Below are 26,184 nucleotides of genomic sequence, written 5' to 3'. Positions count from 1 at the left end.
ATTTTTACCTCATTGGCAGAGAGAGAAGTCATTAAATTTAACAGAAACCAGGGCCTCCAAATGAAGATACAATTTTTGAAGCCACAATTTCTATTACTTTTTATTACCTTTACCTATGTTTTATACTGCAAAGGGTCACAGAACAGATGCAGCTGCTAAACTGAGTGGCTTAGTAAATGAAGTCAGCTTCTGCAGAGAAAAGCAGAAGGAAGTTAGAAGACATGAGTGAATTCACTTCAGAAGCCAAATGAAGTTTTGAGTCACTGCTGACTCAGGTAAAAGTCCAATTTAATACAATACCTCTAAAATATAACCTCTTCTAGATAAGGCAACAACAACCAACTAGCCAAATACACTCAGAAGAGAAAGGGGAAATCCTGAATAAGAGTACAAAAATGAATCATTACTCTGATAATGTTTTTGTTATTATTTTTGCAGATGAATCTGAAAGCGCTTAGGACTCAATTAAGTTACCACAGCCGACAAAGACAAAAAGCAAAATCAGGCAGATACTTTCCGCCTAGACACCATGGTGATGGGCACATTAGAAATGAGGTAGATTAGACAGATGAACTAGACAGACACATCTAACTGTCCTCCAGTGCACTCATTTGTTTGACAGCCTGGAAAATGCCAACATTCCTGGGATTAAATGAAAATAGAAAATTGCACTTTCACTGTAAAGTATACACAGAACTTCGCTATGTCAGTTTCTCTTTGTTAAAATGAACCAGGGCCCAACCAAGTCCTCCCAGAGCGACCCAAAGCACAGTAAGATAAATGAAGCAGTAACCAAGACGCAACCAACTGAAAGTCCTTACATTGCTACCCGTTTACTCCAGGATATTAGTGGACTTCTATGACCCGCACACACTTGGATACGTTATTTTTTCCTGAGTTCAACACCACCAAAAACGCTAAATTGCCCATCTTGCATTGCTGTCTTGATATCGTACTTCTTTTCTTCATGACTTCCAGCTACTTTACCTTTATGTGCCGGTCAAACAGTTCTTGTTCTGTGGTTCCATTTCTCCCCACTGTTCTTCAAGAAAGTAAAAGTAAACAAGCATCTTGGATATAAAACATAAAGAACAATACCAATGTGATTCTCCCCAGAGGTTTCTGGTCCAGGTTACAGACGTATTGGCATGGCTTTTGCTTCAGCTCACAGAAAAACACATGTATACACGACACACAGTTAGCACTTGTGTTCACATTCAACAGCTCCATATTTCTTCCTAGTGCCAGGACGTGTGCGCAAGTACAGAGCTAGATTTGGCAGTATGTAATCTGGCAATCTCAGAGCCGGATCCTGCTCCTGCCCACTCCAGCTTTGACAGAAGTGCCGGCTGCAGCCTGGGGAGCTGTGCTACATCCCGGTGGTGTCGAGGAGAACAGAATCCAGCTCCTTGTGACAGTTTTCTCCACACAACATCACAATCCGCCAAACACACTTGTAATCTACTGCAGCTGGTGTTTCTATAATTGATAGAGATATAAAAGCCCTTTTTGCTAAAGTTGTACTTTTGTATTTTTTTTTTTCTTAGGGGAGTTGTGAGAAAGCAGCTACAAAAAGCAAGTTTTAAATCTCAGATAATGTAGCTCCCTTTAGAATCCCAAGCTTAAAGCAAGTAGTTACGAGTTTTAGTGATGCAAAAAAACGGGGCTAAAACCAAACATTTATTTTACTTGACGTAGCAAAACAGTGGATTAAAAAGTTAAATCAATGCGCCGTCTGAATGGTTCCTGCTGTAGCTGCAATTTCAAATGAAATAAGAATGTTATTAGAACTTGCGCATATTAGGCACATTTGGAAATGTCTCCTTGTAACTGTTCTTTAAGTGTTCTGTCTATGAGCACTAACAGGTCACTGCACAGGAAATGCAAAAATATGTTACATTTTAATCAGGGCATATAAAACACTGTCTAGAATGTTACATTGCCCTTGGGAATCTGCAGTAAGTAGAGGAACTTTTACAAAGTCCAGGTCACTCTCCCCATTACATCACTGTAAAAAAAGAAATTATTAGGTTAAATTATATAGATGTCATGTATTAGAACTTTCCCAGTTGTAGGATGATGGCTAAGAGATGCTTTATTCATTGGAGAAACTCATAATCACTCCCTTGTTCCCCTTGTACATACTTTGTATATTGAAAATAGTGCATTTTAACTGAATCAAAATGTTTCCAAACAATTATAATGAAAGATGACAAATACAAAAATGAGACTGTTCGTATACTCACTCTAACAACAGATTTCAGCACTTTAACCTAACACAGACACACAAATTGAAAACCTGCCTGGCTATACCTCATAGGTGATAAAAAATGAAAGAAGGGATTTTAGCAAAGATGTCTGGGAATGATTAAGGTAAAATGTCCCTAATCCAAACAAGTGGAAACCCAGATGCTGATGGCATCATAACGTCCCTCCATCCCCCTGCAAATATTTGTCCAAATGATTTACCTGTGTTTCACCCAAATCACAAGTTCATAAAATCTCTAATAAGTTCACAGAAACAGCAAAAGAGTAGTGCAAGGTGACTGTTTTCTAGATTAACATTTTCAGGATTTTAGTTATTTAATGTGCAAATTCAGGAGGTGACACAAAACTGCACAATGTCCTGAAGGCAACCTGCTCTGCACTCGCTGATCCTTGTTCCAGTTTTGTCACTGACTTCCAGATAGAAAGATTCAATTTCTAGGAAAAATCTGCCATGGGGCAGTAAATGAAACAAAATAAAACCCCCTGCCCCAAGTAAAACCAAAGTCGCAAGGGCCCAGCGCCTGCTGAAGTCAATGGCCGTTACTCACACAGCGACACAGGGATCAGCCCTCTGCAATTTGCATGTTGCAGCACAAGCAGAGATCTCAGAGTAACAGGCCCTTTTTATCTAAACAGCTATCTGTGGTTGAAACTCCTGGCATTATTCTTTGCATTTTCTCCGAGCTGCTTGCTTTTGTACAACAGCTTCTTAACTGTCAGTAATTTCCACGCTCTGCTCTGGCCTACCTGCGGCACCCCAGCCTGCTGGCCAGGCAGCTCCCGCCGCTCAACACACTGACACCTCGCAACTGCCCAATATATATTGTAATTATACATTCTATATGGCTTCCACGCACCTTTTGGTGTGCTGCCTGAACGCTTCCAACACATCTGTTTAATTCTCGCCAGCCAAGGTGCGGCCCTGAGCCTTGCTGCCCGCGTGCCCTCAGACTCTGGGTGGGGAATTGGGACTTCCCTCCTTTCCACAGCGCTTCGCACCGGCTGCACCACTGCTCCCGAGTTACCTGTGCCATGCCTCGCAGACGGGACGTTGTCAACACCCTTTAACAGACTGGGCGGCACTGCTCTGGTAAATTTTAAGCAAATTTTTCTACTTTTTTCCCCAGAGCAGAAGGTCCCCTGGGGCTGAGTGCCCACCTCAGCGGTGCCAGGCTGGGACCCGCTGCAGCCTGGCGGCTCCTCGGGTTCAGCTCCCACACGAGCCCACCGATGGCTCCTTTCTTCCCAGCTGAGGCAGATTAATTTCCTGCACACATCCACGCCCTGCCGGCGATGAAGCCAGGGCCCAGCCAGGCTTTTGAAAAAGCAAGCTGAGAAAAGCTAGGAACCACACACGTGGAACCACACTTCCTTCCACCCAGGTCTTAATCTAGACAGAAACTGTTGGATGCATTCACTGCAAGAGCTAATGCTGAACATCACACTCGACATTGACCGGGGAACAGAGTCAAGTGTACATTTATATACATTTTTACCACTGTTTTCTACAGACCTTTGGTAATTTCATGCTCTCTGCCCCTGTCCTTACCCCTTCTTGCCCATGTTCTGCTTCCTAAATTTCCCTGCTTTGCATCTCAGGGCCTGGGCTCCAGCTCAATGCACAACACAGGCCATTTCCCCATTCTCCTTTGACTGCTCAGACCCATCACTGCCCCTGCAGCACGGAAAGCAATTGTCCTACTTATCCCCAGCTAAAACGTATTTTAAGGGAATGTAATTGAAAAAGAGAAGCCGAGAACAGAGCATGCATGGTGGAGATGGCACGTCAGAGAATGCTGTGTCACCTTCTAAAAATTCTTTGGCAACAGCAACTTTTAGACTTTATAAGTCAGATAAATTTGGGTGGATTTTCTCAGGGAAAGCAGAAGATCTCTCTGAAAAAATGTTCACGTCACTGCCAGAAAGCACAGCGGTCCCACAGCTTTGAAACAAACCCTGATGTACGTCTTCTAATTTTTTGCCAAATAACATCCTACCCTAAATTACAGGAAGAACATTTTAAGAAAGGAAACACAGATTTTGATAACGGAAATGGTTGCTCTGAGCAGCTCAAAACTGGAAATATTAGAACCAGTGGAAATCAAACCTCTCAACAGAAAATCCCAAACAATCTGGACTATAAGAACTGTTATGCCCATAATATAGATGTTATTGTTGCCGTGCCTAGGGCTATGCAGTGCTCCAGCCTCCATACAACATCGCTCTCAAGGCCTTCACTGGTTTTCTGTTCTTTTCAAGATCTTCCCTGGTTTTTCCCTCCTTTTCGTTATCCCATAGCTGAGCTTTTACCACATTAAAAGGCTGCCAGGCAGGTGAAGGTGCTGAGCCCTGGGCAGCAATGTTGGCTGTTTGTTCTGCCCCATCCAAAGCATGTTGCCTCTCCAGTTCAAACAATCCATCCGGCTAGAGGGATCATCAGACAAAAACCAACAAAACAGACATAGAATTCTGAATGCAGAAAAGGTTGATGACATGCTTCATGTTATTTGAGCTTTTTTTTCTCAGGTACAAGTAAAACAATAACTGTCCAAGGATACAAAACTCTGGTCTGAGTCCCTGATTCAGTCAGAAGGACCCCAGCTGTAAATTTCAGCACAGACTTAAAAATTGATAGAAGCTACTTTTTAATCATCAAGTATTCAGCTGCTCATTATGCTTTAATGATGCACCCTTAAATTTTGGTCTAGCTTTAAAAATACAATTTCCTCAAATTCAATACAAAATCCAGTGTTGTGAAATGGGGTCCCGTAATTTTGTTCAAGTGCTTCTTCAGTTATAAGGTATACTTGAAATACAAAATTGAAGGAGTTTACTGTCAGGTGACGTTTTGTTAGCTTTTGACAAGAGAAAATATTTAATACCCTCATTTTTTTCCTGCTCTGAATATTAGTTTAATTGTCACAAATAATTAAACGCTTATGAGTAAAAGACATCTTCAGACATTTTAACAATACATATTAAGAGATGCTTTAAGGGAAATCTGCACAGATCGGCTTTTATTTGTTATGCTAAACGATGATGCATCCTGATTGCATTTGTTCTTATTTGTGTGTGCAACAGGAGACATACTGTGAATGATCTGTAAGGAATAAAATGACAGTATTTGACAGGCTAGGAAATGTCTGGGCAAGGATACAGGATAAGGAACCCTAAAAGGGCATTGTTTATGGAGGAGCAATGGGATAGAGACACTCCCTTCAATCTAAGGCAATGAAAGGCGCCAACAACTAAATTACAGTTAATAACAGTAAGAAATAAATTACGTACACAAGGCTCAAGCTTAAGGACTTTGGACCACTAAAACTATATATTATTATATCAATTATCAAAGAGAGACAAATTCCCATCCTGGGACTTTGCATACGAACTCTAATAACCTACTATTCAGAAATGGAGGCAAGCATTAATTTCCACACGAAAAGGAGCCATTGGAGAACTTCCCAAGACCCCGGCTCCAGAGAAGAAAACCCTACCTGGAGATTCAGCACCAAAGGATCTGGCCTCTGTCCGATAGGGTAGCAGGTGGTCTTCCAGGTATGGCAGATTAGCCCTATATTACCTAAGATTTATTCTGAGTTCCTGTCAATATAATGGCTGAAATGACCATTCATGAAATATAATATGGTGTGAAAATAAACATAAACAATCCTTAATGAATCCATAGGTTATTACTTGCATCATATTTCTTCTATAGGCAATATATACATCTCCACTTCAGAAAAACAACACTGCCCTTGATCAAGGCTTAACAATCCCAGTTTACACAAGGAGGGAACTAAGGAAGAGCCATGGGAACTGCCTGGTGCTAAAAGCTTTTGAAAATTCAGGTCTCTTTAGATGCCCATGTAAGGATTTAGACACTTAACATTAGAAGCTGATTTACAAAAATCAGAGCCTCAAAGTCTATTACCAGAGATTACCAACCACCTCTGGCTGGCTGGGTGAAGGAAAAATGTGTATGTCCTGTTTAGCTGCAATTAGACCAGGTTTTTCATATTTCTCAGGGCAATGCATTACATACTCTCAGAAGCTCAAAGCTAGATCCCAGGTCTGACAAAGAAATGTAGAACAGTATATGGGAGGAAAACTAACCATAACCAAATTCTCTGGTCCTGAAACTTATCACCAACCAAAAATGCATCTGAGGATAATTTAGGGAAGGTACAAGACTTAAATTATATAAACTGTTGCACAGTAAAGCTCCTTTCCTTGTTAATAGAGCTCTGCTTTTGCTAACTGAGTCCTCCCACTTTTGGAAGCTCCTGGACATGAGCAAAGTGCTGTCTCCTCTGTCACAGGGAGCTGGACGGATGGGATGAAGCTGCCTTTCCAGCTCCCCTCCAGGGCTGATCTCCCTGTACCCCCCTGGGCTGCTCCTCCTCTCACCCCAGCAGCAGGCGTGTGGATGCCTCCAGCCCACTTTTCCTCCTGTAAGCACGCTGACGATAAGAAATGTGATCTAGCACCTGGAGCAGGGAATTAGGAGCAAGTGCTGTTTGACCTTGAGCAAATCAGCTAATACCTCCTGGCTTCAATTTGCCTTTCTGTAAAATGGGGAAAAAATATTCTACTTCACTGGGGTTATTCTGAGGAGTACATAGCATTAGTAAGAAATCCTTGGAAGAAAGGTGCCAAGTGTAAAAAAATATTACTCCACTTCCTAACAAAGCACACTTATATGAGCACGAACCGTGCAGCTAATCAAAAGCACTAGAAAGCTTTTAATTTTTTTAGCATTTAATGCTACAGATGATCCATACAACTACTTAGCTTCTTTCTCCTTTCACATGTCAATTTAATGCTACTTGTACTGTGCTTCTAAATGTTATAACATGGCTGAAATATACATAAAAAAAATTTTGGTAGACCAATATACCAGCTAGCATAAGGTTATGCTTCTCCGATACAAAACTGTACATCATGAAAAGATCCAGCTCTTTTCTGTGAAGTCCTCTCACGCTGCGGGAAGTAAATGAGTTCTTCCTATGGGTACAAAGAAAATTGCAGGCCTTATGAATCGCGGTGGTGATTCCCAGCGTAATTCACACAAAATTATTTATATATGGAAAATTCAGAGTAAAATCTTTCTACCAAAAAAATTGCTTCTGTCCAAGCAGAGGGTAAGTGACAGAAATAGGCTCGCTGTCTGCACATACCAAACTGCACCAATGTCTGGATTTTCATTACAATCTCCTCTAAGCAGAGTTTCACTAGAAAAAAATCTCTGCTATCAAGGCATGTCAGAGAATTTAATTATTTTCATTAAAAACAAGAACTGTTTGCTGCTCCTTTTTCAATAGAAATTCTGCCCTGATTCCACATAAACAGACCAAATATCACTTCAGCAAAGTTTCTCTGGGAATATGTAACAGCATTTTTTAAGTTATGAAAGCAATATTGAATGAGATTTACTACAATTTAAGATAAGTGGGTCTTAATTTTATATGAACACAGAGACTTAAAAAGCAACCAGAAAGAGTTCTGATTATATTGTGTTGGAATATTAGGCCTCGTGCAAAATTGCCCCTTTTCTCTTTTACATGCATAAAAACAAGCACAACAGGCTTTTCAATTAAATGAGTCTTTTGAGAGAGATGCAGGAAGAGCCAGAAAGCTCCTTAAAACTTTATTGCTCTTTATCTTTGTCAGGTAGGGATGTATATTAAAAACGACCTGTTCTTTCCAGTGCACAGTCTTTCTTGCAAGTTTTTTTATTCCTGTTTGGTTTGACCTATCAGTTTTAAAGGTTTCCCAAAATGGGAATGGAAGGGTTCATCTGGATTAGTTTTCCCCATATACTCACTAGTTTTGTTTTTCTATAGCCTTCTAGAGCTAAGAACGCTTCCCATAGTCTCTTTAGCATCGTGAGTAACTTTAATGAGCTTCAGTATCATTAGACGATTGCAGTTTACAGAACACAGGGAGAAAAGACACAGAAAGGAATAAGATACAGCTATAATAGATACAAGCCATGGAGATGAAAGAAAGAAGTCAGCATCTCATTTGCATTAATACAATAAAAATACAGCATTAATGTTGCTAGTTGTAAATTTTTTTTCAATAAAGTTGAGCCTGATTATATCTGAAAAAAGGCAGGCTCTGCATTCCTTGTCGGTCTTGCAGATCTTTAGACTTTAAAGAACAGTTACTGGCTATTAACTTTCTAGATTTAATTGCCACTAAAAACAATCTCCACAAAACTTCAATTGAAAGCCACTCCTCAAGAACCGATCGTCTGATCTCTCAAAACTGCTTTGTTTATAGCAATACAAATTCAGAGCTACTATTCATGTAACTCCACTCCATCATTATGTTACGTATTTTGTTTACTGGTATTATGTGTGTGTACGTATATAATTACATATGCAGACACATACACCAGTTCATCATGAGAATCAGCAAAAGCAATATTGCCAACCTTGTTTATTCAAAAATCACAACGTACAACCTCAAAAATGATGAGACTAGCTGAAAATTATGAGATGTTAAAAACAATCACTTTGAGAATCATGGCATTTTTCTTCTGGCATAAGAACTTTTAGGCTGCATGTTTTCAGGCTCCTTAGTTCTCCATAGCAAGTAGTTCAAAATAAAATTTCCTTTTAAAACGCATATTGGGCACTTGTATAATCACCAGCCTCCAGCAGCTGGGGGGTTAAAGAAAATAAACACTAACAAAGGACTTTCAGTGGACACAACTCCTAACATCACAGGAGTTTTAATGTTTGGGCAAATATTGGTGAAATAATCAAAAACTGCTCTAAACAACTGAGCTTTGCAGTTTCTGTCAATAAGAATGGTGCATCCCTCTCCCAGGCAGAGACGCTTGTATCTCCTTTTCGCAGGTATGTATGTGTGCATACCTGAAGAGGATCTGTTTCCAATACATTTAGGACTGTTTGTCCTATTTAACTGTGGAATTTTACCAATACTCGGGACTATCAGGCGCTGCACATTATAAACTATGTATTTTTCACAATGAAATCCTGTCATTTTGAAGCTATTGTTGTGACTTTCTTTTTCCTAGGGCAAAGAGGGAAAACATTTCTTTTAGGGAAACAAAGATTCTCTTCATTTTTCTAACCGAAACACTTAATGCAACACTTAGATCATAAGACCAGTTTTTCCACTTCTTTTTGCCTGAAAAACCTCACAAGGCAACGGATGAAAAGCCAGCAACAGTTAAAGAGGGATGTGTAAATCTAATGGGAAATAGCGTGCTTCTATGATGCGTTTTTCCTTGAAACCTTAAAAAATACATGGTTCACTGTCAAGGTATTTCTGAGTTGCAGAAGCCGTTATTATAACGTGGTAAAAATGACTTGGTGCCAAGATCCAACAGCCTCAAGTGAGAGGTCACCTTAATGAGAAAGAACTGATTTTAGTCCCTAAAACTACAAGGAACTTTCAGGCTTCCAATCTGCAAAACCGTCTTCATGAATTCACTTGAGAGCTGCTGCTCGTGTGTACAACGTTAACACTGCACGTTAAAAAAGGACTCTTTAAAAGACCCTATCATCTGCTGGTACCAAGAAACAGTGTTTGATAATTAACACAGAGAATGGAAACGTGTTTGAGAAGTGAAGTTAGCCGAACAAGAAAAATGTCTCAGTCACACAGACTTTAGAAAAGAATAGCATGCAACCCTTAGTAACACAAGTCACAAGCAGAACTCTCCCCAGATTAAAGCTTCATGGTAGAATCTGGTCCCTCTTCAGAGGCAAAACATTCCTAAAGAAACACGTACATTTAATTTTGTAGCTAAACAGCCCAGTCTCACATAGACAGTCTTTATATGGGCCAGTTACCCATTGAAGCAAAGTGCTGAGTAAGAGCTGCAGAACTGGACCCACTCCCATGCAAATTATTGTAATTAAAAAGGTAATGAAAAATCACTGCTCTTGCATGAATGAAATGTAAGAATTCAGCTGAGAGTGTAATGTGTTTCCAGTCGACTCCTGTATCAGATTCGGAGACAGATGAAAATGTCTCTCTGCTTGCATGAGCACGCTTTAGAGGTAAAACTTCACAAATATTTTCATTTTGCAGAGAATAGGGAGAAACAAAGGCTTATTTTAGCAGTAAAGTCAGTAGGATCCCCCTTCTTTAAGGCATAATATGGTACACACATGTCTCAACCCGAGAGGCATTAAATAGAATTTGAATCATTTTACTTTGCATTTGCTAATAATACGTCATCCAGTAGAAGAACCAGGCCTTACTCTCCCCGCCACTAGCTGACATGATATTTTTTTTACATTTGAGCTCTTAAGATCTGCACAATAGCTTAACACAATAAGTGTTTAGCCTCTGGTTCCAACTGTAATTGATAGAGTACAGTTCCATTCCCTCTGCTGCTGCTAAGTTGGGAATTGCAGCCACAGCAACTGACAGCTTTTTTTTTTTTTTTTTCTGTGAGTCTGGAGTAGCTCTCTGGGAGTGATGTCCTCATCGGGATGGAAAGCAAAATGATGGGAAAAAGGCTCACCCTGGCCCTGTGCAACGGAGGAACTCCAGGGACCTCTTCTAGGGGAAACAGTCACTTGAGGTGGGTGCTACTAATGAGAGCAAAAATCAGGAGGAGAAAGCTCCAGGAGGAAACACCGAAATCCTGCCATTTTGAAGAAAATAGGCTTTTCGATTAGAAAGCACAGAAGAGGGAGAGCATTTTTGCAAAAGAATTTCTGACAACGAACATGTTTTTAAAAGTGCTATAAAATTGTGTCATTTACTGATGGAAACATCTTTTATTTCACAGTCACAGGGGCTGAACTCTTGGTGAGTCCCACTCTTTACCTAGTGATAATACGCTGTGCTTTGATATGTGAGAGTAAAATTGAGATAAGGAAACAGTAACTAAAATGAACATGATTTCAAATTGTCCCATTCCAGTCTGAGTTTTGATATAGGAAAAAATTACATAGCAGCTTTGGGCTTAGTAGCCGACTCCAGAATTTAACACAGATGGCAACTAATTTTGCTGCCTCTTTAGTTGCAAAAGTACCTATTTTTGAATATATTTAATTACCCAGGATTTAAAGGCTCCTCTTGTTTATGAAGACCTTGGTTTTCTGGTCATCTGTCAGCATCGTGATGTGCACAGTAGCTGAAAGGTTCTGAGGCATGAGCTATTTAGGTGGGTTTGATGTGCACTTGCTTTTCTGGAGGGTGTTTAAACAAAGCAGTGCTGCCATTTCTACAGTTTCATTCAGTACTGCTTGCTTGGAACCTGCTTCTATTGCCCCTGTAATAAAGGCTACAAATAACACTCAAAAAGCCACAACGCTCTGGGTTATTAATTCATGTATATATCACTTCCTTTCATCACAGAAATATACATATCAGACCTAGCTGGTCATTTACTCTGCTCTCCGCAGAAGCAGAATTTCACTTTCTAAATATGTTTCTGTTTTAAATAACCTTTTACTACTAAGGTGCAAACTGCAGCTTTAAAGTACTGACTGCTAACCATCTTCCGTTTGCTGCTGTATGAAGACTCTTCTAAAAACAAAACTGTGTTATTCTACAGCTCCAACAAACAAAATAAATGCAACTGATATCTGTTTCTGCTGTACTTTTCCAGAGCTTTGGTGCTTAGATAGGCTATTGGAGCTTGGAGAGAAAGAAAAGAAGAAATACAAAATTGCAGCTGGAAAAGGCGTTAAGTTCAGATTCCTCTTCACAGGCTTTAAAAAAGCAAACTAGCAATTCATGATCACAAAATAAAATATGCACATTTAAACAAGCTGCAGGGGAAAGGAGGGTTTAATCCAGTGAAATTGTGTTTGAAAGCTATTTCATACCCCTAGGAATAAAATCTGAATAGCAATTCTGCTCTGCTCCCACCCTTTTTCCACCCTTCTGTTAATATATTACCATTTGTTACGGAATCGTTACAAGACTTCTACCCCAGAGGTGGCTGCATTTCATTGAAGGACGAAGTACTTTCAGGGCCTGAGTCTCTTCTTACTCGCAGGAGCAGACACTACTCATTGCAACTGCACTGATGCTGCTAGTAAAGCTATTCTTGATTTGCACCTGAGCAAGAGACGGATTAGGCCCATGTTTGTAAAGCCCTTTGTGATTCATTTGGGTGAAAGCTACAACACAAATGGGCTGTTTATTGTAAACAGAAGTATGATACTAAAGCAAGCACTGATACAAAGAGCTGTAACTCGTTCAAGAATTATCGAAATGGAAATGACGATCTCAAAAAGGAATGACGATTCAGGAAAGATTCAGCCCTGGGAAGATCAAAATGCATTTGACGTAGTTTCGGTGTTGATGTGAAATAAAGTGTCCTTAAAAGTGTAATTTCAGATCAAAAATCCCCGTCATCAAGCATAAATAGTGTCCCATGTATTCAGTTACACTACCTTGTTTCATTACAATGGTCTGTAATATATTTCTTAGGAATACAAGGCTTAAAATTAATAATAGAAAAGGACAAAATTGCCATGTATATTTCTCTAGATAGATTTTCATCTAGCAGCAGGACTTCACTTCTGATTCACTCGCTGGTTCTCTCTAACCTTTACATTATTCATTAATCAAACTAGAAACCTGCTTTCAAAGTCGGTGCATGGTAGTAATTATTTACAGTTGTGCATAGTATTTAATTTTAAGAAATGACAAAAGCAGGCATGTCCAGAATCATAAGGCTTATCATTTTTCTTCCGTTGGATGTGAACTATCTAAAGAAGCTAAAAGTTGCAAACTTCTCTTCAATATCTCTGCTGCCATCAAGACAAAATGCAGTGCAACTGATACCTTTGAACTTGCAGAACTAAGAACAAATAAAAGTGAAAATTAAGTAATATATAACGTATTAACTCCTTAAAAAAAAAAAAAAAAGGAATAAGGAGCTTTGCCATCAGCCTTGATGAGAGATTCATTTCTTATTGCACAGTCTGTCTCCTGTCACTTTGAGGTATTTATCACCATACAAAACCGAACCTCAGTACTATCCCTGAAAATGAAAGTCAGTTTTAAGAACTACACACAACAGGAACGTCTGCTCTTTGAAACCCCCTCTGCTCCCCCCAAACACACAAATACAACTTCAAAGCAGGAGAACTATGGCAAATGTATAAACCTACTTCATACCAGTTATGCTGGATGAAACTGAACTGCATTTGCAGTATTTTGCTCACCTGAAACAACACTGATCTGAGGACAAATATAATCAAAGAAATGCACCACCGAAGAGCAAGGCACATTTTATAATGATAATAAGGAAGGAGAGATGTAATTGCGGTCACTCAAATTTCACTCTCATCATTAAGAGTCTCAAAAATACTGTAGCATTCTGGATAAAAACATATCTTACTGTATTCTCAGCAGGGAAATCCCGGGAAACAACAGCATGGGCTGTGCTCGCAAAAAAATTTACTTACTCTGTAGCCCATGTTTCTAAAAAAGAACTGGGGTGCCCCTTCTACAAAAAAGATAGTACACACACTCCAAGTGAAAATTCTGCTTTGAAAACAAAATAAAATGAAGCCTCTTACTTCTGACAGAGAGAAAAAAGAGCAATTCTAGCACTGTCACTGTGATGATCAGCATCCATGAAAAAATAGCTATTTATCCTGCAAGTTGAAAATGTTAATGCCTTATTCAGATATAACCTCTTTGTGAATAAAACAATAATAGCAACTCATCAGAGAGTTCTTCTGAATACACACATACATGCATTTCTAGCTTAACTATTATTTATGGTTAAAGGGGATCCTGACTTGCCAGGAATCGTACTAGCAACCTGCCTAGGTACATTCATTGGTCACATCCCAAAAGACTCTGCCTGCATCCCATTGTCCTACTTCTCTACAAATATGACAAAATATGTAAGTTTATAAAAGTTATGCATGCCCCAGTCTCTTTGAAATAACATTTACCTTTGAATGAATCCCAAGCACTACTTTTCAAAGTTTATTCAAGTATGCCACTGAACTTGCCCATACATATTGTCCCACATACAATGTGCTACACCTAGAAAATATCCAGAAGGGGGAGGAAAAATTAGTAAACCATTTTAAAACTAAAACCATAAAATATTAGTTTTCTTTAGAGAACTAATCTGACAAAGGACACAAAGAAAAAAAGAAGGGGAAAAACCCGCCTACATTAAAAGCCAAACAAGATAATAATTGTGCATGTCTGGCTAAGAGAATCTAGAGGGCAAGCCTTACGTCATTGGCACTTGGGTTACCATGGTGAGTGATTTATTGATATATATCAAGAATGAATAGATCAAAGGCAGCAAGATGACAGGTGATCAATCAAATGTCAAATCAAAGCTGGCAATCAACTGGAAAGCTGATTTTTCAGTGGGTGGGTCTGGCAGAAGAAAAATGAACTTCCATATTGCGCTTCCCAGAAACAAAACCCCACCACACGATTAAAAAAAAATAAAAAGCAATTAAGCAGCCTGAAAGAAAACTCTTTGAAAAGATTTACTACACAGGCCCACTCATCTGTTTCTTTTTCTTGGCCCCCAAAAGAAAAAGAACACCCTACAAAAGGCAAAACAAAACACTTCCAAAGTTGCAAACTATTTTCTTCTTTTTTTATAAAAAAAAATAAAATTGTAAAACCACTTGGCATGTGCATATATATAAACTCGGCTACAAGACAAAAGAAGGATTTGATCTGAAAATGCGGATTGTCTTCTAACAGTCAGAACGCTTCATTTTATTTCCTGTTGCAATTTTCACCGCTGATGATCAAAGGCTGAACTTCCCACCGGGTTCAGCAGCAGAGACAGTCCCTGTGCTATCCAGGCGCACACACACACACAGACACCCGGCCAGCGCTGCCACCAGATACACGGCGAAATAAAAGATTTAAACGCACCGACCCACTTCGCGAAACGCACGTTTTAAAAACAAAAAGCACGGGGGAAAAAACAACAAAACACCCGGAAGGGGGGGGGAAATAAAAAAGAAAGAAAGAAAGAAAGAAAGAAAGAAAGAAAGAAAGAAAGAAAGAAAGAAAGAAAGAAAGAAAGAAAGAAAGAAAGAAAGAAAGAAAGAAGGGGGGGCGGGAACCAGAGCGATTAAAGCGGGAAGCAAATGTGAGGCTGCTTTCGGTTCGGTGAGGGAAAGGGGCCGGGGGAGCCGGGCGGGAGAAAGTTGGGGGGAAAAGTTTAGCCGGGGCAGGGTGGGCGCGGGCGCGGCGGGGCCAGCCCGTCTCAGAGCCCCGCGCCCGGCAGCGAGGGGCGAGCCCGGCTCCGGGAGTTACGGAGGGAAAGGGAGGGAGGGGAGGGGGGAGGGGGATAAATAAATAAAGATCCAGCCCGGAAAAAGCAAGGGTGACCCTAAATAATAATAAAGATGGGGGGTAGGATTGGAAGGAGTGGAGAGACAGAGGCTGTGTCCGTGGATGGCTTCTCCTTACCTGCAGCCCGTTTGGGTGCTTGCTGTTTCCTCCTTGGCATCGCTCTACTTTCTCCAACCTCACTCCTGTCCCCAGATCCGAGAGCTCCTGAGCCGCCTTCCTCTGCCTCTGCCCCTGCGCTGCCTGCCCGGCACCCCCTTACGCCTCCCCTGCCCCCCTCCGCTCCCCTGCGCTGAGGGGAACCTGCCCGGGGTTTATTTTATTTGAGAGATTTAGGTTTCTTTCTTTCTCTCTCGCTTTTCTTTTTTTTTTTTTTGGTTGGCTTTTTTTTTTTTTAACTGTTGCAACACTTGCTTTGCTTTGATTCAAACATCCGAGCTCAGGAGCGAATGAAGGGCGCCCACAGCGCCAGAGGACGGCAACAAATAAATAACAAAATAGATATGTAGATATTAAAAAGGCAGCTCTGGACAGGCTGTGGGGCTGGCTGCTTCCTCCCTTCCCTCCCCTCTCCTCTCCTCCTCCTCCTCGCAGAGCTGTATGGCGGAGCGGCGCCCGGGGCTGCGCGGTGTCGCCGTGTGTGTGCGGGCGTCCGTGCGGGTGTCCGTGCGCGGCGGAGCGCCGCCGGTCCCGCGCTGCCCGGCGGGGAGCGGTGCGGGAGAGGACGGGGCGGCTCTGGGCGGGAGGAAGGCTGCGCTTCACACGCGCGCACGGCACGCGCACACACACACCCGCACACACACGCGCAGGCACACGCGCGCACACACACGCGCGCAGGCAGGGCGAGGCGATGCCAGCGAACATCGATCCGCCGAGCCGGCCGCACGTTAACAAACCCCTCCTCCGCGGCCCGCTGACAGGGCGAAACGCGCTCCGCGCGCACGGGCGGCGCGGCGGCTCGTTAAAGGGACAGGGCGCGCGCGGCCCCACCCGCCGGCGCGACACCCCCGCCCCCCCACGCGGGACCACCCCACGCGGCCCCTGGAAGGGGGGCTGTCTCCTGGGGGACGGCGCGGCGGGAAGCGCACGGCACCGGGGGGGGGTGCGGGCGGGGCGGCGGCGTCGTCCCTCGCCCGGCTCCCCTCGCCCGGCTCCCCTCGAGGCGGGCAGGTTTCCACTGGGATAACGGGGATTTCGGGCGGTCGCCCCGGCGGGCCGCTCCCGCCGGCTGAGGGGCGCGCGGGGCCGCCTCAGGTGCGGGCGCCCGCGGGAAGCGGCGGCCTCCGCCCCCGTGGTCCTCCTCCTCGCCCCGCCGGTGACCCCCGCGCTGGGTCCGGCGGACACGCGAAGTTCGGTCAAGTTCGGGTGAAACCCACGGGTTCGCTGGAGGCCCTGCGGGAGCGAGCCAGCACCGCAGCACCGGGCGGGCAGGGCTGGCCAGTCCTGCTCAGGCGCCCGCTGCTCTCCCGCTTCCCCCCGGCGCCGGGATCGGGGGGGGGAATCGGGTACAGCCCTCGGGTGCTTCTGCGGGGGGCGGTGTCCCGCACGACCCCTGCAGAGCGCCCAGCCGCCTGCCAGGCCACGGTGCGGGGATCGGCGCGGGTTTCCTCCCCGGGACGCGCCGAGGTGCCTTCCCCGGCCCCGCGTAGCCGTTGCGGGGTTTTTTCCCACATCTGCTGTTGTCACCTGGAGGGTTTAAAAGCGGCTTGGGGCTGAAGGGATGGATTAACTTCTAGATGTTCAACTATCATTTGTGTAAGACCTCTGAAAAGTGGAGTTTGCAATACCCCATAGCCGAATCCCGGAGTTTCCTATGGAACTGAGCTCTTAGATGCTTTTTTTGTTTGTTTGTTTCTGTTTTGGCATTTGTATCTTTATAGTGAAACTATTGGGTTTACTAGGAACAATTTGCATCCCTCTAAAATCAATCCTTCAGATCGAGCTCTGTTGGGAAGCACCAGCAAGAGCCGCTGTGTTATAGCCGGTGTCACCGGCGATCTGCAAACCGCAGTCCCGCGGCTCGGGCAGGGAATGAGTTTCTGCGGGAAGACCCCTGAGTGACCTTTGTATTTAGCAGCCTAATACGAGATTGTGTTTATGAAAGTGTCCACCTAACTGATTTTGCTTAAATTATTTGATAGCTTTCCCTGTATGAACTCTAGGAATTTTTATAAGCAATTTGGAAGTATTTATTGGTGCAAGCAAATGCTTAGTTCGAAAGATAAAATAGCATAACACTACTATAAAATACTCATTTTTCCACTTCTACCTAGCATAACTCACTCAGAAATGAACAGCTCTGCTTGAATCAGTCAGAATTGCACAGACCTCTTTCTTGCACCTGTGTGCAGCACCCGCAAAATCCTGTTGGTGCACACCAGGGGATTTCTGCTTTGCCTCCAGTTCAGGCAGGTGTAAACACGGGGCCAAGAGGGGCCACAACGTCCGCAGCAGCGGGGCAATTATCCCGGCACTGTGATGAGAAGAAGTGACACGGTATCTAGTTTGCAAGTGTGGCACTGGACCTGGATCAGGTAGTTCAGGAGCAGGGTGGCAAACTAGGATTTTCTCTTCACATTTCGTCCTGCCTTGATTTGTGATTTTGAACCCTTCAGCCTCTTCACCTTGGTTCCCAAATCAGAAAAACTGAGATACTCCTCGCTGGTTTTATATTTCCTCTCCTCCCTGGCTGCACAGAAAGATACTGCACCTCTGATTAGGATAGTTTGTTTATTATGAAGAATTGTGTATTAAATGCTGTTTTAACACAGTGATGTTTTTATTAACAGTTCTTCCAAACCGTGGGACATGACGTGGTGTGTTGGGACACTTGCAGGCATCGGGGAGAGGGGGCAAATGACAGAGTCCCCTCAGATTTTAACCTCGCTATCCAGCCTCTGCTACTTCTGTGCAAGTTGAAAAGATGCAAGCGCTACATGTAAGCAAAGCAGTGTCTCAGTGTAGTCTGGGATCAGCAAGTAGCAGCTATTGTTCTCCAGACTCATGGCTTAAATCCAAGTGCTACACACTGGGTATGGTATTTGTATCAGTGGCGTTTTCAGTCTCAACATGCAAGATGAGAAAGTCACTACTTTAAATGGTTACTCCTTTGGGAAGGGGAAATTGAGAAGATGGACTTCTGAGTAGAGCACTAGTGAGATGGCACCCTATCCTCAGTGATAAATGGGAGCATTAACAAGGCTTGGTCGAGAGGAACCCTACAGATTTATGGCTTCCTGTCTCCACCAGCAGATGCCATTATGGCTGACAGAACAGAATGCCTTTCAAGAGGGAACTGGGGTGGGATTATGAAGAAGGGGGAAAAAAGCAAGCAGAATCTGGTGTCCATTTTTATCCACTGGTCAGAATTCGCTGATAGGTTTGAATAGCGCTGAAACTATACAGCGTTTGTGTGCTCCCTGCTTCTGTTATTTATAACTAAGTTGGTGAAGGTCATTTAGCATCTCTTTTCGCACAGGAAGAACCCATAATATTTACTGAAAGCATTTTTGCACACTTGAAAATTAGAGATAATAAAATGAACAGATAACACTGGAGGCTTCCTTGGCTTATCCAATGGAATAATCTTGATGGGTGCTTAATGTTTACTTTGGAAATGTAGCAAATGATTCTGAAGCTATATGGAATTTTATCTATTTTTATTACATTGCAGAATAATATTTCTCTTTCCTGACAAAATGTTATGACCAGTAATAGCAGTGGCAGTTATGCATGTTCAAAAAAAGAGTAATCAAATCTCATGCTTCAGGGCATGAGCTGAATTCACCACTGGGATCAGGAAGGAATTTTCTCCCCACAAATATAGTAATATACAATCAACTAGGTATGTTCTTGTAAGTTTTCCAATTTCTTGGTCAGGTGCAGATTACATGGAACAATACTGTGATCTGGGATAGTGAAAATCCTCTATTGCTATAGCTTTGGGATGGTTTTGGTCTGTTTTTTCAAAATTATGTCTGTGATTTTTTGTACATTACAGTAAAGTTTACAGACATCTGTGTACACAATAAAGGGCAAAATACGCTTCGTGTACTTGACTTTGATAACAGACTAGTCACAACGAACTCCGCTGTGTTGCTTGAAGTGTCTTGTCTTACTTGTTTTGTTTTCTGTCTTTCTTTATGTAGCTGCTATGCTGATACTTAAATGCGGGGGCATCATTTTTTTTTTTTTCTCCTAGAAATTATGTGTATGTGGGTACGTAACTCATCCTCAATGAAATTCGTCTTGGAGTTGATGACTCCCTTCATGCTTTGCCTACAACTTCAGAGAAAGAAAAAGTGGAAATTCTGACAAGTTCTAAAAAAAAAAGTTAGAAATTATTTGGATTTGATAAATGAAAATTTTTTAGTATGTCATAATATTGCCAGCTAATGACATTGTCAGCTTCAATGTTTACTTCCTTCTTATTCAGAATTACTGGGAAAAAAATGGTTTTAAAAAAAATGGCACTACAATAATTTTGAATGAATCAACTGGACAGACAGACAGGGGATTCCTTACAGAAAACAAAGTCCCTTGGTGAGTTGTCAGTGCAGTCCTCTCTGCCCATGGTAGGATTAACAATGCTTGTTTCACTCTTGAGGCACATTTGACCAACACGATGCAGATTCTGCAGTTCCTCTGGGCAAACTGTTCTCGTGGCCTTGAAAATTTGCCTGCTATTGAAGGCTTTTTGGAAACCTGTCTGTTTCTTTTTATGGTGTTCTCAAATGAGATGGAGAACAGTTTATTTCCTTCCTCTTTGCAGCAATTTTTAATATATTTGAAGCCCTATTACATGTAGTCACCAAACAACCCCAATTTCTTCAATCATTCCTTGTAGGTCGTGTTTTCTGGACCTGGCACTATTTTCATTGTTTCATGGCTGGACAACATATGTTTCGAGGTGCAGCGCCAAAAACTGGGTGCTGTGCTGCGTTTGAAATCTTCCCAGCACCAAGTGGGATTACTTCACATGTCTAACACATGACACTCCCTTTTGTATGTCCCAGTTTGACATATGCCCTTTTTGCAATAGCATGACACAGTTGACTCATGTACAGCTTCTAATTCACTGTAACCCCAGATGCTTTCTTGCAGAACTGCTTTGTAATCAATTGTCCCCATCCTATATTTGAACAGCTGATTATGCATCAGTGACAACTTTGCACTGATTCATCTTGAATTGCATCCTATTTTTTCAGACTCTTTCTGCAGTTTGTAAAGATCATTCTGTATTATAATGCTGTCTTCAAAGGCTGTTGCCGTTCCTTCTAGCTTGGTACCATCTGCAGATATCACGCAAAGTATTTACTGTTCCACCTTCTAAAACATTAATAAAAGTACTGGATATTGCTGGGCCCAGGACCTACTCCAGACGTTATTCCAGCCTGACAATGGGCCATGAAGGTATCATTCTGGAGTGTGATTTTCTGACCTTTTCCAGCCCCCTGCAGTAATGTCATCTGGAGGATATCCCATAGCTCATTTACATGCGACTGTTACGTGAGACAGTGGCAGAAGCTTACAGAAGGCAAGATATACGACTTCCCTGTGCACAAGGTCTGTCACGCTGTCATGGAATGAGATTAGGTAGGTTTGACATAGTTTATCCTGCATAAATCCATGTTGTCTGTTGTTCATTTCCAAAACCCATATTCTAGGTTCTTACAGACAGTTTGATTAATTTGTTCCAGTATTTTTATATCAACAGAAGGTAAGATGACCCAATGGTCCCTTCCCACCCTTCCATCTTAAAGATAGCTGCTGTGTTTGCACTGGCCTGAGTCTTCTGGAAACCACTGGTCCTCCACAGGTCTTCAGGGATGATAACTGGTAGTTCTGAAATTCTTCTAAGATGAGTGTAATGCCCTGACCTTATCTATGTGCTTTTTAAGTGCTCTTGAAACTCTTCTTCCTGATGTAGCCAGAGCTCCCACTGTTCTGACACTGGTCTTGATTATTTTTGCAGTCTGATCACAGCTGATTCTCATAGCAAAGATGAAAGTAAAAAAGGCTTTCTTAGGGTGATCTGTCAAAAGCTTTCTCTCTTTGCTGAGTGACAGATGCAATCTTTCCTAGGTCTTTTCCTGTGTAGAGAAGGCACTTACCAAAAACTTTCTTATTATATTCCTTTCTAGTTGTATCTCATTTTGTGACTTTATAATTTTTCTCTGTGTGTTCACGGTTACTATAAGGAACTCTTTTCTGCATGTTTTTCACATTTAGACAGATACTCATTGGTTTATAGAATATATATTTGGAACTTTTTGTAGAAATATTCTTTGCCGTGCCATACAACAGTCTTTTTCCCTACGAAGGGGTATAACAGCAGCACTGAGGCACAATCCATTTTCCCCCTTTCAGGCATTTCTCTGCACACAGTTCAGTTACTCCAGTTTGGTGGGGTGGTAAGGAAGGTTGAATTTCACCTCCTGGGATGAAATCCTGATAGTGCTAATAATTTATACTTTGAGTAACAGCAGGCAGCATTTCCAGAGCCCCTTGCCCTCTAATCTTCAGCGAAAGGATTGACTCTTTGGCTGCAAAAGAGGCATTTGAGTTTGAACTCCCATCTAACTGCAAAAAAATAATCTTCTGTGGCCAAGTAACGAGAATTTGAAACAGTGCAATGGTTTGCACAGCTCTGGCTGCAGCTACCTTCTCCAGCCACATCTGTGGTTCATCTTCCATTACAATGTCATCAGCTAAAATATCACATAAGATCTCATTCAGAACTATACATAAGGCTCACCATGCATTTTTTTACCATGACATCCTATTTCCAGAATTTATAATTCAGGCTTGCAAACCTACTGCAGACTGAAACAGCCTGGAAGGTCTCATTTTAGGAACTGCATTTTCCTTCTTTAAATCACAACAAATCTCCAGTTTAAAAAAACAACAATAAACACGCCATTTTTTCTGAAATAAGCACAGCAACACTGTAATACCATTTCCCAATCAAAACAGCAAAAGCAGCTAATTGAATTGGTTTGATCTAAAAGTTGTTCATACTGCAATCCACAAACCTCCTATTTTCTTCAGTGGATTCTGAGTTAAGTCCCTAATCGGCAGGCACATTGGACTAGTGGATTTATTTTGTTTTTTAAAAAATAACATAATCTTCAGAATTTTTTAAAATAATAACAATCAGCTGGAACTGGGCAGGAAATGGACTGTAGTCTCAGAAGAGTCCTTGGAAAAAGACGTAATTGGAAAAAACGAAAAACTGAGAACTACCATTTTTAAGGTGAAAAAGCAACACCAAGAAGGCAATGTTCTTCCAAAACTTCTTCTAAAATATCATATTTCATTGAAAAACATGTTTTAATAGATTTTTAAAAATATGCTGTGAATGTTATAATTATAAAATGGACATGTTTTATGCAATGCCCGCATAACCGCTAAACACCTTACTGCAAAGTAGAAGTTTGAAGATATCAGAGTTTTTTTCCAGTAAATCAAAAAAATGACAGCGCACTACTATAATTGGAAGGAGGGAAATGAAAAACACAAGGATTGCACTTAGTCCTTTCTTTTAGAGAGCAATGTTTCTAAGCAATTCTGTGCCCGTGTGCAGTTCACACTTAGAAAGGTCTTGCCTATGAGGTGCCAGTAGCTAAGAGGTTGTGAGGTTGTATCTTCTGGAGAAGGCACAAAAAAAAAGGCAGAAGCAGTCTTCTTTTGGAAAGTAGAACATCTTTCCTCTTTTGAAAGTACTAAGCGGATGGGAGGGGCCAGGCCACTTACAAAGACAAGGAAGTAAATATTGGGAGTTCTTTGATGCTGTATTTCTCTCTTGCTTTTAAAGATTGAGTAGCCATACAAATAAAGAGAGCAGATAAACTGTGGAAAATATATTACACAGTTGACAAAACTAGAAAAACATCCACAGGAAACTTTGGGTTAGAAGCTGCTTGCCCTGAGTAGAAGGCAAGGGGAACGCATAGATGTTTGGGACTAAAGCTGTTTGGGATGTATACTATCCATTATGCCATAAATTAATTGTATGTGCAGTGTAAGCCTATTTCTTTTATGGGTATGATTATTTATTATTATAATTTGTAGTTAGAGAGTAAAATTTTGCCGGCAAGTGCAATAACCGATGTATCTGATATTTTGGGGCCTAAAATAAAAATTGGTATTTCCTAAAGCCTCTAGGATTCTGTCTCTGATAATGGTTGGGAAAAAGGTGAGGTGCTAAATACTTCAAGAATCTGTAATTCTCCATGTTGGCACTCATAGCAAACCGTGTCACCCACTAAGCCATACTGTGTTTTTTTTAATGTGAAGAAGAGATAAATGGACAAACACAGTTTACACATACCAAGCACATTTGTTTAATAAACAGTGCAGACAAAGTTTAACTGTAATGCTAAAGCCACTAAAAGGGACAAAATGCTTAATATAATTTTAATTGAGATATAATTTTAAGAAAACAAACCTCTTACTGATATAAGGGACAAAGTTTTCATACAACAAAAAAAGCAATAATTCCATGTGAAAACTAAAGGAAGGCAAAAAAAAATTTGAAATCTTTTTTCTTTCTACAGAAGAACTTTCAAAAGTTTCTGAACATTAATGAAAACTTTTGTGCACCAGGCCCAGAAGACTGAGCTTGCATTTCTGGGTGGGACTCACCAGGTCTTCTCCAGGTGTTTCCAGTAGATGCTGCAAACCACCCTCACAAGCAGCAGCTGCTGGGGAGCAGGGGACTACTTAGGTGAGCTGCTACAGCTGCCCTGTAACTGCAGTGGCTGATCTCAGGATGCTTGCTGTGGTGGCTGTTTTCTACCTTCAGATGCAGAATCTTGTCTTGGCTTTCTCTGTACGTGTTTCTGTCAGGTAAGTGATTATTGGTAATAGTTTTTCTTGTGTTTCCTGTGGAGTCTGGCTTGAAAATGTGCTGTAGTTTTTCTGAAGGAAGCAATCTCTTTCTGTCTGTAAGTTAAGACTGTAACTTGCAAACTCAGGGACCTAACATAGGTTGCTTACACCTAACATAAATGGTCATCCTTAGTGTTTGGTCTGTAACCACTGTGCAAACTTCTTTGGGTTAAATGAAATCAAGTTTTATCAGTGAATGATATACAGTTGAGAAGCTGTAGGTAAAAAGCTAAGAGCATTCTGTATAAGTGAGAGTTACAAAAGGAGCAGATCAGAAGCATGAAAGTTTTGTGGAAATCTAAAACACCAAGAATACAAACTGTGAGACAAAGTTGTCAACATCCTTCCTAACTGGAAATCTGGGGAAAAAAGCGGACAATATCTAGAAAAAAGAAAAACATATTGGTGAACAACAGTAACTGATTTTGTTTTAAGTGCTCAAAAAGAAGAGTGATAATAAACCTAGACAACTAGGATTTTTTGGAGAGTCTGAAGGCTAACAGTGGAGAGAAATAATGCTGTATTTAGGTTTACTCAGGAAAAATACTGTGTGCTGCTCTTTTTTGAACAAAAAAAGAAGTGCTAGGAGTTTGTAATGGCCTTCACTGGTCAGAATACTTTTTCCTTTGTTCCTAAATCATCAGGCATTTCTGAAGCACCTGTGTTGCTACTGGTAATATTCCTTGCATCAGTGTGTGCTGCCTCACACCTGTTACAGAGGAGATGGAACTAGTTCTTAAAAACCCTTGGTCTTGCTCAGGGTTGTAGATCCTGAATTCAGGTGCTGATCCACCCTGTTCTTGGCTTGTGGGAACTGGTGAGGCCAAGCATTAGGGTGGTGCTTTGTCCCCCTTGAACTTAGCCTTGTTACCTGGTACCAGTTAGGAAACGTGTTTGGTTATGTTACTTGTTCCTGCCTTGCGAAGGTGAGGGTGTTTGGTGTGCAAATAGCAAATGCTTTTGTGTTCATGATCTGCCTCCATTTCTGAAAAGGAAGTCTGAGGCAGTTGAGCTTGGCTTTAAGGGTCTTCCATAAAAAGCAGGATAGTTAGTGGCAGGATGGAATTCTGGTTTTGTGGAACAATATTACAAAAGGAGACATCAAGCCATTTTTGTGGAATTTGAATGACACTTTTGTCGGCCTTTCTCTACTTCTGCTTTTAATATAAAATGTACAGTAAATACAGGTGAAAAAAAAAAAGCCCACCTGTCAAAATATAGTTCTGTTTGGTTACCTCTGTCCATGGGACAATTTTAGTAACCTGTCAATCAATGGGCTGCTAAATAGCCTCTCCAAAGCACAATCTGCTATTTCAGACGACATCAGCGTGTCAATCATTTATTGAATCAAAGCCAAATTTGAAGCAAAGCAAGCCCAGTTTGTCAATCACTTCTCAGTATTCTCTCCACTAACCACCTGACAGCTTTTAACTTTTCACTTTTATATTCCATGCAGCTAGTTAAGATTCTTTCATGTTTAATTGGGCTTCTTTTATGATTGGTAGCTAAGCAACTAATATGTTGTTTTATATGGTAATAATGGGCCCAAACTTGAGAGCTTTCTTGACCATTCCTATTTGTTGTTGGGAAATTATTTTCCTTCAAGTTGCTAAATAGCAGATGTAGCAGAAACAGTTATTTAATTATGGGTTGTCCTGTTGTTTCTATCTATAAACACTTTTGGCACTGTTTAAAAATAAACACTGCATGCGCTGGCAAATATATACT

At 41.5% G+C, this 26,184-nt stretch overlaps 1 protein-coding gene across 3 annotated transcripts in view; it reads right to left on the bottom strand.

Annotated features, from left to right (window-relative positions):
• The window catches only part of TSHZ2 (teashirt zinc finger homeobox 2), a 223,036-nt gene extending 207,239 nt beyond the window's left edge, over positions 1-15,797 (bottom strand). For all 3 annotated transcript variants that reach the window (XR_012765788.1, XM_009933831.2, XM_075438578.1), the window contains exon 1: positions 15,685-15,797. Coding sequence is in view for 2 of the 3 variants with exons in the window: in XM_009933831.2 (XP_009932133.1) it covers positions 15,685-15,724 (40 nt within the window). In the remaining variant the exon portion in view is untranslated. The remainder of the gene's footprint in view (positions 1-15,684) is intronic.
• Between the last annotated feature and the right edge of the window lie 10,387 nt (positions 15,798-26,184).

Source organism: Opisthocomus hoazin, chromosome 18, assembly GCF_030867145.1.
Source record: "Opisthocomus hoazin isolate bOpiHoa1 chromosome 18, bOpiHoa1.hap1, whole genome shotgun sequence".
Lineage (NCBI taxonomy): Eukaryota > Metazoa > Chordata > Aves > Opisthocomiformes > Opisthocomidae > Opisthocomus > Opisthocomus hoazin.
Note: the sequence above shows the minus strand (reverse complement) of the source record. Positions and strands in the feature narration are given on the sequence as shown.